This window comes from Chiloscyllium punctatum, chromosome 45, assembly GCF_047496795.1.
Source record: "Chiloscyllium punctatum isolate Juve2018m chromosome 45, sChiPun1.3, whole genome shotgun sequence".
Taxonomy (NCBI): domain Eukaryota; kingdom Metazoa; phylum Chordata; class Chondrichthyes; order Orectolobiformes; family Hemiscylliidae; genus Chiloscyllium; species Chiloscyllium punctatum.
Window position 1 is genome coordinate 40,711,573 of NC_092783.1, and position 12,300 is coordinate 40,723,872.

The following is a 12,300-nucleotide window of genomic DNA, read 5'->3' on the forward strand; positions in this document are numbered from 1 at the left end:
GATGCTGGGAATTAAAATATTTAGTATAAGACAGAATTTCTAACAGGATCAAACCGCTGCCAGCAAATAAATCACCAGGGGAGATTATTTCTTTCTAATCCAGAAACTTAGTGTCTCATTCTTCTCTGAAGATGGATGCTTTAATTAAAATGGTATTAATATTGTGATCAAATTATTTTACAAGTCTTAAATTATAATACTAGCTTCATGACATCATTTAATTTGGTTGTTGAAAATAAACTTCATATTTATTTAATTGTGTCTCCACCTAAGCTAAGCAAATGTTTGGTACTATTGCTAAGTGCCTAGGAAAGGCCAGTCTAATTTCATGACATAGCACTACTTCCCCTTGTGAAAATTTGATTTCAATCAAAAACTAGATGATAAGAAGGAGAAATCTTTATTTGCAGGTCCTTTGGTGGGCATCAATAGATTCTGGGGTCTCTCTTCCCTCTCACATCTTCCAACTTGTATTATATTCCTTTATCTCTCTTTTCTCTTTCCTTCCTGCTACAGCGATTGCCGGGTGAAGCTATGGAATTATGTTGCAGGCCTCACTCCTTGTTTACCTCGACGTGTCCTTGCCATTAAGAGTCGTGCCAGTAGTATACCTTAATCTCCTGATTTCTGCTCTGCTCCATACTTGATTCTTCTTTGCTGCTCATTGGTATGATGATTTGTCTTTTAAGCCTTTCTGAATAAAAGTGAAAGCCATAAATTTCACCGTTGTGAACATTAAGTCCAGAAGATGCATTTTTAATTCCCCTAACCCAATAGTAAAGAAATTGGTTATGCTGGAGCAGTTTCTTTTGTCAAGTTTAAATACTTACAATCTTTTCAAAGTGTTTTTACCCTTTTATGATAAGAAGTGCTAACCATCATTTTACAAAATAAATTATATTATGTTTGTCGAGTTCTGCTGCTAGAATACTGAGCTCCCACTCAAGTCGACTCAAACACAGGGGTAAATTAGACCAGCCCTTCTGCCAATCACAGATGCAAGGCGAAATCTCTCTTTGAATTTTCATGCCATGCTGGCAGATCTGTCCAATTTCAAATCATTTTACAGTAACATGTGTAATTTGTGAAAGTACTTGAAATGAAGTTTGAGTCATATATATGCATGTCACCTTCAAATAGGAAAGTTGAAATTTTAGGTAGGATGCAGTTTTCCTCCTTCTACAATTTTCTTTTCATGTTTTATTTTAATCATTTGAGGTGTGGGAATAATATTAACATCTACCACATTTATTTTAAATACATTCATTTCATTCCCTGTATGTTTTACCTTTTTTTAATCAATGCATCTTTTGAATTATTTCCTACTTGAATTCACACAAATCTTGGAGCTTTGAATCGTTGAACAGAATTTGTGAAGGCATGTGTTACCTGAAACAACAATGTACATTTAGTCTGTTATGAAATTAGAAGGTAGCGCAAAGTTCAAGTTTAAATGAACCCTGGGGGGTTCATATGGCACACATCTCACCTTTAAATCCCAATAAACCATGTTCTGATTTATCTAGGAAGATACATATATGGTAATAACTAAGGAAAAATGTTTCCTCAAGGAATCATAACAATATCGTAAATAAACTTCTCACTTTGAAATAATTCAAGCATGTGCGGCTTTTCAGTTGATTCTGCCAGTGACCTTTGGGAGATATGGTTTTAACTTGCACTTAATTTTGATAAAAAATGTAGCTGATGAGACCACAGTAGAGAGATAAGATATTTGTTTTAAGTTCAGCTTTCTGTTGAGCAAACCTAGCTTGTCAGTGATGGTTTTAATGTCAGAAAGTGATTTAAATGATTGTTAGGAAAGTTTCACAGCCATGGAGAGGAGGACAATCTTTCAGTAGGCAACTGTAATGACAGATGAGAATTTGCTGTAAGCATGTAATTAAATTTAGTCAAATAAACCTAATCACAGGTTTTCTTGGGAGGTATAAAAAGGGAGGATAAAATATATTTCTGACTAGAAACTGACAAGCACCAAAGTGGTATGAATTGTTTGTAGTAAGTTTGAAACAGTCTAGTAGTGTCTCACTAAAGTTGTTTGTGAATGAAATGATTTGACATTCTGTCACTACAACCTCTTGATACCATCCAGAACTGTGCTGAGAGAATCATAAAAAAGTGTATTGCCGTGAAAGCTATGCTATCTGACTTGAAAATGTCTCATTGATGGTCTATATTAGGACAGCCAGAAAATGTCTTAGCTATGGGAAAGGACAGTGTGCAATCCAGAGTAAGCCTAACTAATGGGAGGAAAGCCAGTTTTGGCGCAATGAGGACTGATTAGTTGCAGGTAACTTGGAATCAAAGTTTGGTCAAAGCTGATAACAAACAATGAGTTGCTTATATAGAGCAGATAATTCAGACATAGTTCAAGTCCTTTCCTGCAGAGGAGAAACATGAAGAATCCAGGGCACGAACTCTTGGGACACTGAAAGCCAGTGAGAGGAAGAAGGAAAAGATATATATGATAGACGTCGGATGGATAATTCAGGTTGAATGTAGAGAACACAAAAGGGAAGTAAAAAAGAAAATGAAAGAGTGAGAAGAAAATTGCAACCAATACAAAAAGGAATGAAAAATATTTGTAGGCTTATGAATGATAAAATTATAGTGAGGTGTGTGGTCAGTTAGGAATGAAAACGAGGATCCACACATAGGTGCACAGCGTGGCTGAATTACCAAATTAGTACTTTACATTTGTCATTGCCAAGGAAGAAGATGATAGTGAGAAGAGAGATCAGAAAGATACTGGATGGGCTAAAAACTGATAAAAGGGCTTTTCAAAAGGCTACCTGTAGGTTGATAATTCATTAGGCCCTAAAAGGGAATACTTAAAGGATGCTGAGCAAAATAAAGATAGAAATTGTGGAACACTGACAATAATCTTCTAATCTCCTGGAAGACTGGATAAATGCAAACAAAGGAATAGAAATAAACCCAGCAACTATAGGTCAATAAGTTGAATATTTAATGGTGGTGAGCTTTTGGACAAAATTAACAATCAATACATCATATAGATTGAGAATTGCAAAAGGCAGTTCATATGTAACTAACTTGATTGAGTTTTTTTGATGATATCAAGAGAATTTATGAGGGGATTGCAATTGTTGGTGGTCAGCAGGGACTTCCAAAAATGGGTTTGATTGTGTTCCACGTTACCGGCTTGCAACTAAAGTTGAAGCCCAATGACAGCGTGGATACAAAGATAGCTGAGTGACAGGAAAGAGAGTGAATTGTGAACAATTGTCCTTAAACTGAAATAAATTATTCAGTGAAATTCTCTAGGGTCTGGATTAGGACCACCATGGCTAGGGTGTACAAGACAAATTTTCAAATTTGCAGATGACAGAACCTTTGAAATATTGTGAACTATGGTTAGGATAGTTCAATATGACACGCTGTAGACAGGTGAGTGGATTGGGCAATTATCACGTAGATTAAATTCAATACTAAGAAATGTGAAGTAGGAGGGGTGAAGAGATGGAATATTCATTAAATCCAAAGTCAGTACTGGTGCAAAGTGACCTATGACTGGAAAGTTGGCAGGTGGCACAAAATAAGGGCATTCTGCCCACCAGCCAACAGCCTGTCCCTACTTCAGTTGTAAGAGCAGAATTGAGGCTCCAAAATGGCTGTTAATACCTGCTTAAGGGCTGCATCCTGCCCCAATTCCAATTAATGGACAGTGAGAGAGTCCTGTGCCCAATATGTAGGCCAACAGGTTTGCTCTTACAGGCTTTAGCTGGTCAAAGTGGATTGGGTAATAGTTTCCACTTTTCAAATCCCTTGTGCCAATATGAGGCACCCTATTGCAGTTTTTCCCTTTTCCTCTTCTACCCCTCCTGCCTCATCCTTTCCTGCCTGGCAAAGATCCAGGAGTTAGCTATTGCACAAGGTCCAATGCTGAATGCATCCTGTATGTCCTCAGTATAGTATTGGCAGTGACCACCATTCCTGGTTGGTATTGCTGGCCTCCAGTAGGCATCAGGCAACTCTATAAAGCAGGATGTCTGACTGGACAAGAACAGAAGTCTTGCCTCAAAACAGTTAAATCCATGTCAGCATGCTCATACTTATCATTTATTCTGGGCTAAAGGAAAACCTCAATTAAATCCAGCCCTTGTGGGGCGGTGGGGTGGGGGGGGGTGTACGAGTGCATAATTTATTGAAGGTCACAAGGTAATTTGAGAAGGGGGACAAAAATTCAGATGCAGCTCTGCACTTCATCATGAGAGACAAAGAGTACAAAAGCAAGGAGGTTATTACGGATATTTATAAAATGCTGTTTTTGCCCCAAACTGAAGAATTGGATTCAAATTCTGGGCACTACACTTAAGATGGTGAAGATTTTAGACAGGATTCGGAGAAAAAAAATTACAAGAATAGTGCCACAGCGAGGCACTTAAATTACATAAATAGGATACACTAGTGTTGGTGGCCTCAGACAAGAGAAGATAGTGAGGTTATTGGATAGGGGAGTTCAAAATCTTGAGGCATCAGAGTCTATTCTCATTTGCAGAAGACCAAGAACTATTGAACATCAATTTAAGGTGATGCCTAAGAGAGTGGGATTCAGAAGAGAATAGGATAAACATGTGAAGGGAAAAAATGCAACTCTACACAGAAGAAGCAAAGGATTGGAACTGGCTGAGTTACTAGTGCAGGAGCCAGAACAGACATGACAAGTCTAATTACCTCCTTTGGCACTGTAATCATTTTATGATTCTATGGCTTTCAAACCTGTTTTCTTCATGTTTATAATGCCACAAGGTGGAAAATTGAAATGATTTTTTTCTAACAACATTTTTTGATAATGCAATAATACTTCATTACAGAAGCAGAGATAGGATTTATGATAGTTATTTATCAAAATGTATTTTCTTAATATGTATTCAACTTATTTCTTTCAGTGACTGCACGGTAAAAACATGGAGCTCAAAAGGTTTAACAAATGGGCATACGTTGGACATTAAAGACATTAATCAGGAATTGTCTGACAGCATCTAACTGTATTTAATTCACCAAGTTATATTTAAAGAAGAATAATGGTGGATTGGAATGAAATGAAAGTCATGCTTTCAAGGTTTTCTGAGTAGAGGAAGAAAAGCATATTTTGCCATTGTGACCTGATGTACTGCAAGCAATAATTCACAAGTATCTTATTCCAAATGTAATTCTCAACAGCACTAACTGTGATGTCCATGTAATGAAACAAAATTGAGCTGCACTCTAGCTTGGTAAGTCAGGCAAAAGCATGTATGTTTGAGTGGAATTTTTTCGTTCTCACATTGTTAGCTGCAGTTTATATCTCATTGTAAGCTATTATCAATCCCCATATTTCCATCCTTGATCTTACTCTACAATTCTCTTTTATCTTCATTTATACTGTGGGCTAGATGGAGGAAAACTTCTGTCAAAGAGTAATTAATATACTATATTGAGCTTTGGATGTACATATCCTTTGGGCAAACAGTCTATTCTTTGTCAAATATCCTGAAAAACCTTGTCCTTGACTTCACCAATTTTGACAGTAATATTACAATGAATTGGTGAAAATTTTCAGAGGAACACAATAATTTAAAGTTTGCATGGTATGCCATCTTGTGCTGGTGTTAATTAAATATTGCAGCTCATCACTGTTATCCCTTACAGGCATTAGTATTGAGTCTAAAGACCAGTCTACTCATGATATATATGTATACTGGAAAAGCAGGTCATCAGAATAGTCTTTTTAATCCAAATAATGAATAATCAAACAGAACATTGTGGTTCAATGAAATATTTCATAAAATTACACAAATCATGAAGGAACGCTTATCTGTCACTTTCTCTGAAACCTGAAAGGTGCAAAATTTGAGTTCTTTATTATGTCTTGGAACACATCTGTAATCAAACATCTGTTACTGGCATTACATTAATTGAGTGAGATTGATAAGGAAAAACCCCTCCACTGTAATATCTATCTCCATAAGAAGTAAACATAGTTTTCACTGTGCTTGGTGCTGCTATTTCTGATAGATACATGTGAATGTTAGACGAGAAATCAATGCACCCGAACACATTGAATGCCTTCAATCACCAATGCCTTTGGTAGGTTGTGAGATGCCAGTGGAATTGAGTTTCCTGGATTGAACTTAAGCATACCAGTGCACTAAGTAACAAGCTTTAATCCCCATTAAGAGCATTATCAGTATTCAAATTATTTCCATGAAGGTTTACCTCAAGAGGATGCCAATAGAGATTTCATGTCTGGTTCCTATGAGTTTGACCATGCTTTCCAGATACATTGATATAGCACTGACATGAATCTCCAGCCTTCAAACCTTTGGATTTGTGGGGACTACATTGATCAGGATAAATTGAATAGTCCTGCAATGATTGCAAGTATAGCAATTATTACACTTTTCTAATCATCTACACTTTTCTCATCATCTTCAGTTCTGTCTTTATTCACTTATTCTTTCCATACAAGTACATATGGTCACACTAACCAAACTGAGCAAAGCTTGCAAGCAGCAGTTCAGATTGCATATTTTTGAGAACTTTGGAGGCTGATGTTAATCATTTACTAGTCAAACTCAGGCTCTGGTCCTTATGACTTCATCTAATAGATTCAAACTTTGTCCAAAACCATTAATTCTATGATGGAGTGTTGGCATACCCTTGCTGCTGAATGCTCTTAAAGGTGCTTGTTCAATTTTGGCTTTTTCAAAGATCACAACTCACAGGAATTCTGACTTTTCCGACCTCCAGTGGTTCTAAGGAAACAACTCAGCTCTTGACTCTCCCTTTAATCCCTATGGGAAATTATCAATGTTGCAGTATTTATTTATCTGAGCAGTTTCTTTGAGCAGTATGTGATAGATGCAGAATAAAGGCACAATTTGTAACTACCTGTCCCATTTTAGGGAAAAATTTAAGGTTTCATTCAAAACCTGTGGATAAGTAAAATCAACACTTTTTTTTTTCTCTGTATCCCATGGATCGATATGGCTTATACAGTTGTAGCAAAGTTTATTCATTTTTTCTTAGAAATAATGGACTGGATTTTACATGCCCCAATCTTCCTGTCTCCTCCTAAGTTCCATAATATGCTGGATAGCTAAGTGCCAAAATAGACTACCATCTGCCATATTTAAATAAATATCTATATTAATGAGCCTGTTGACTTGAATAATACTGAACCCATGCCATAATACAACTGAAGAAAATTTGGTGAGAATGCGCATGCTATTTAAAAGGCCTACGTCAACAAAGAGAGAAAGGTATTGGGGATGCGCTTCATTTGGAGTTCACTAAAACCTGACCCTCATCTGGCTGCCTGATTCCAGGATGCTCTCTCCACCAATAATGTGGTCACACTGAATTGCCCTGAAGAGATATGTATGCTAGGTGGGTTAGCCTTAGTAAGTGTAAGGTTATGGAGATAAGGTGTGTGCTGGGTCTGGATGGGATGCTCTTTGGAGAGTCAGTGCAGACTGAATGACCTGTTACTGCACTGTAGGAATATCCCGGGATTTAGCTTCTAGGGCAGCCATTAATTTCCTCCTGTTCATTCCAATACTTGTGGCAATGCCCACTACACATCTCTGATGCTGCCAGGAGTGGATGACAGCTCCTGGATGGGGAAAGGGCCATTCTTCCAAGTGAGGGACCACTGTCCTAATATTGAAAATTTATGGCTTACTAACACCAAGCCAGCTTCCAGCAAACTTTCCTTCCAAAAAGTGAATTGTCATCTCACTGGGTAAAATCCAACCCAAAATCTCATTTTTTTTTGCCTTGTAGGCTTCAGGGAATTATTTTACATTATGTCTTGTGATGGACAAACCTTTCTTTTGCTGTTTCTTATATAATGAATTGATTTTAAGCATCATATAACAGAATGGAACATATATGTGAAACTTGCTTGCCACAGTTCATGAGACATGGCAATAAGTATCCTCTCTGAAACCTTAAACATTTTAGGAGCAACTGAAATTTTTGGTGACAGCAATGTTGCTTTGTTAGACAGAACTGTGTGTAAATTATTTCATGTTTGCAATTGTAGGTATTCTGTAATTCTCTTTGATCAGAGCACTGTAATATTATTTAGTCTGCTGTACTGAGCCATTTAAAAAGAATTGGCCACTGAAATATGTTTGACTTGAATATGTTTTGTGTGTCATTTGGTTTTGATTCGAATTCACTAGGTTTAGAAGTCAGGTTTAGAAATTACCTGTAAATTAAAAGGTAGTATAATGCTTTGGCACATTTAATGTTTAGCAATGAGAAAACACATAATATTTTACTGTAATACAGCAATGTATGTATTTAGCAAAACAAATTAAAAATGGGGCCAATAATAGAAATAAAACATGCCCAGATTTAATTTCTTGCTGCTTTAGTACAAATAGGTATTTGTTCCATTCCTCTGAACTCTTCTGGTGTTCTTTAAGTAACATGTGAAGTGTTTCATCACACCACTTGAATTGAAATTAAGGTTATGACAGCTCAGTAATATTTTGAGGGGAGGGGAAAGGTCAATAAACTGACTTGGACAAACAATATTTGGCAAACCAATGTTGTAAATGTAGATGCTGTAATTTGGATATTTGTTGTATATCTCACATGACAGTTTATTTTGCAAGCTTAAAATGTCTTTAACTGTTCTTGGCAAGACAGTTCATAGGAACTGAGTTCAAAGTTTTATAAAATTATCTTTCTGACATGTCATTTGAGAAAATGTGAGCTGCATCTCCAATAGGATTCAAATGGTTTCAATATAATTTTTGGTATTGATCATACTTTGTGCTCAAGGTGTAAGAAAATTTAATTGTTTTAATTGTACTGGAAATGATTCAGATACCTTGGAATGAAATGTTGTAAACCGTGTTTCTGAAGTCTTCACTTTGTGGACATACTTTACAGCTGTCAAGTCTCTAATTTCTGTGGGAAATTTTGATTTTAAGAGTCTGCTGTTGGCTCTCAATTTTTTTTGTTTTCTGAACTTTCCACGGAATCCAGTGGAAATGTATTTTTTTTTAATGTTATATTCCCATGGAACAGAATTTGAGGCAAATGTCCTGTCAGTTTTGACAAGTTGTTCACTTTGCAGCCAAGAAGGGTTTATTCTCAATTTTAGTATAGTTAGTAATGGTCAGCACAATTGTAAACAGTGTTAATCTTAAAACTACTGTAAATAGAATAAGTGCCTTTATTATTCTACTGTTTTGCTTGTACATTTCTGTAAAAAAGTTTCATGTTATGTCAAACCTATTAAAAATGGTAGATGTATAAATTTTTACAAATGTAAAATAATATTTATAATGCATAATTGGTGAATGTAAATACTGTTGTCAACTGAAATAAAATGTGTTAATTGGAAAGTCTTATCAATATGCAGCAGCAAATGACTAAAGTTACCACACATCTCAAATGCAGCAAATATCATAATATTGTAACTTCACACAAGCGTTGCATTTATTTAAGCAATTAGAAACTTATTTAAAATGCATTGGAAATGAATTGTATTCTACATTCTGTAATCACTTTTCAAATTTATAACTGAGATGAATTAGGAGCGTACAATTGTCAGTTAATGAAGGAACCACTCATTTCAGTTTTGTTTGCCCTTAGAGTGAATCTTATTCAGAACAATCATCTCATATATGCAACATACCTGTATCTTATCATCATCAGAATCATCATCAAGCATTCTTCTCTGAAAGTAGCTCCTTGGCCCATTGTAATCTTTTCCATTTATCAATATGCTGTGCCATTATTTTCATTTGCCAATAAATAAATAAATTCCTTCAATTCCAAGCCATCCAACATGATATTCCATGTTTTCCTCTCCCTTTATATTGGGAATCTTCTCTCTATTACAAGTCCACTTCCGCTTAAAATGTAACCTATCCAGTCTGTCTGCTTTTTCTTAATTGTGTTCAACAAATGTGCTTATTCATTTACTTTCCACAGCACACTGTTCCTTTTTTTGTGTTGTTTTTTCTATCGAGCAGACCTATCCATTCTCCAACAAACTCACATTACAAAGCTATTCAGCATGTTGGTTTTCCCCAGCCATATGGTCCAACTCTTACATCTGTACAAAGTAAACTTCAAACCAGGCTCTTTACAAGTTGCTTTTTGAATGATTTATTGAGCTTCGAGATTAGTAAGCCAAAATCTTCTTGCCAAATTTAGCCTATCCTTATGCTTTGCTTGATCTTACTTCTTTGTTGCAAAAGCCACCTGCAGATACAGGTACACAATCTCTTATCCGAAATCCTTGAGGCCAGTTGTTTTTCGATAAATGACAAAAGTGAAATTGAAAAAAAATGTTACCTAAAAATTGACACATGTGTGAATAGTACGAGTGCTGAGACACAACTGACGCCTGTCAGTGCTGGCAAGCCACAGCTGAGTGACATGGTTTCAGTAGGTGTGGAGTTGGATCACCTATTCGCACGCCAAAATCATGCTCCGCATTCCATGAAAAAGATTTCGGAGCTTTTTGGATTTCGGAAGTTCGGACAAAGGATTGGTATCTGTGTTGTGCTTCCTAAACACTTGAAATTTTGTACTTATTCTATTTCTCTTCCTTCTATGAATATATGTTTCTATTTCTATGGCAAAGAATTAGGTATCTCATCCACCGGTTTCCTAATCATCCATGTATTCAGACCCATAATACAGACAGGCTGAAATAGGCAGCCAAACCATCCGATGAAAGTAAATAAATCAAGGTCAACTGAGTTTGTTAAAAGCTTAATTGATCCCAACATTATCCTGCCCACATAATACGGTTGACCAGAGCAGACATGTGGGAATAAGCAGCTTGTTTTTATTAAGTTTTTTTGGGAACTCATGGTGGGACTATTTTTGGAGGGTGCCTGTGAGATCCATTGGGGGTCACCGCAGGAGATAGTAGCCCTCTTCTTTCATACCTATCTCTTACCTCTAAATCTAAAACCGTCATCCCCAGCGTAATATTACCCTGACTTAACTCATGCTATGGTTCATGGGAATGCAGTCCCAGTAGGACCCACCACCAAACATTTGGTGCTATATGATCTCTTGGAGCTGCAAGGCAATCAAAAATGAAACTTCCTCCCTGTCAGGAGTGGAAGTCTGCCCCACCTTTAACCTGTCAATGTTGCTCGTAGCACATTATTGCTGTGGAGCAGACATTTCCTTTGTTAGCCAGTCTCTGACTGACTGCTTATTCACGGGTCTCTGAACAGTCTCCTGTCCCATGCTCCCATCGTAATCTCAGGCCTGCACCAGATTCATATAATGGGTGAAAGGTGTTTGACCGATCGCTTTCATGAATCACCAATTTATACCATTATTATTGAAGTTTTCAGCCATGAAATTGGATGTCATAGTGTTAGCACTATTGAAGCCCTGAAAGATATAAAATGGTTTAGGATTCACTGCTGGCCAATTCGAGTGCAGCCTGTGCTGATTTGATTAATCGCTTTGGAAATTAGAATTGATTGATCCAGGAGAATGCCATGCAGAAATGGATGACAAAGACAGCACCTTCAGTATGTTGCATCTAGTTGGTGACTAAGGTCATATGTATAAAAAGTAGCAATTATCGCGGGTTGTCTCCAGGCAGGGTCAGCAAGAATATGGATTTGCCAGAATAGTTGGATTCCAAATTGTTCAGGGACCTATTGACTGCACACAAGTACCTCTTTCAGAGGATGGGGGTGGAATTTCCCCTCCCTAGAGCTAGCGAGAGGGGAAATAATTTGGCAAATTGGCTGTGGAGAGACTCATCAGCTTCTCACTGCTCTCCCCAATTCACTGAGAGCTTTCTTGACTTGCCAGCAATAAAAGCCCTTCAGCGGTCAATTAATGGGAAGGTTATAACGTAAGTGATTTGCCAAGTCTTTTTTACCTCCATTTGGCCAACTACAATTTTTAATTGGAAGTTGTAAGAACACCATCCTCAAGCCAGGAAGGTACATTTTGAAAATGAATATTGTGCTTTCTCAATTTATGGCTGCTCAGTTTTATATTGTATAGCAGGTGTGACCCCTCTGAAAGAATATGCTGCGAACAGCAGTCAGGACCAGAAGAAACAAAGTAAAGATTAAATATACACAATAGTTACAGTACCTTCTTTGTGAGCTAAGATAATCAGGAGTAATTTCCTTGAGCTCTACAAGCAAACAGTAGTTCTCCCCTGTTTTACTTCCATAATGCTCTTTCTGAAAGTACTGGACTCATGTCTTGATCACACCCAGGAGTTAAACCAAAACCCCAAGGTCAGTACTTTAAAATGTG

The 12,300-nt window shown here is 36.9% G+C and overlaps 1 protein-coding gene across 5 annotated transcripts in view; it reads left to right on the forward strand.

The window, feature by feature from the left end:
* The window catches only part of kif21b (kinesin family member 21B), a 182,227-nt gene extending 172,868 nt beyond the window's left edge, over positions 1 to 9,359 (forward strand). For 4 of the 5 annotated variants that reach the window (XR_011955397.1, XR_011955396.1, XR_011955398.1 and 1 more), the window contains 2 exons: positions 517 to 667; positions 4,932 to 9,359. Coding sequence is in view for 1 of the 5 variants with exons in the window: in XM_072563572.1 (XP_072419673.1) it covers positions 4,932 to 5,028 (97 nt within the window). In the remaining 4 variants the exon portion in view is untranslated. The remainder of the gene's footprint in view (positions 1 to 516; positions 668 to 4,931) is intronic. The other variant, XM_072563572.1, reaches the window with a different exon arrangement.
* The last annotated feature ends 2,941 nt before the right edge of the window (positions 9,360 to 12,300 follow it).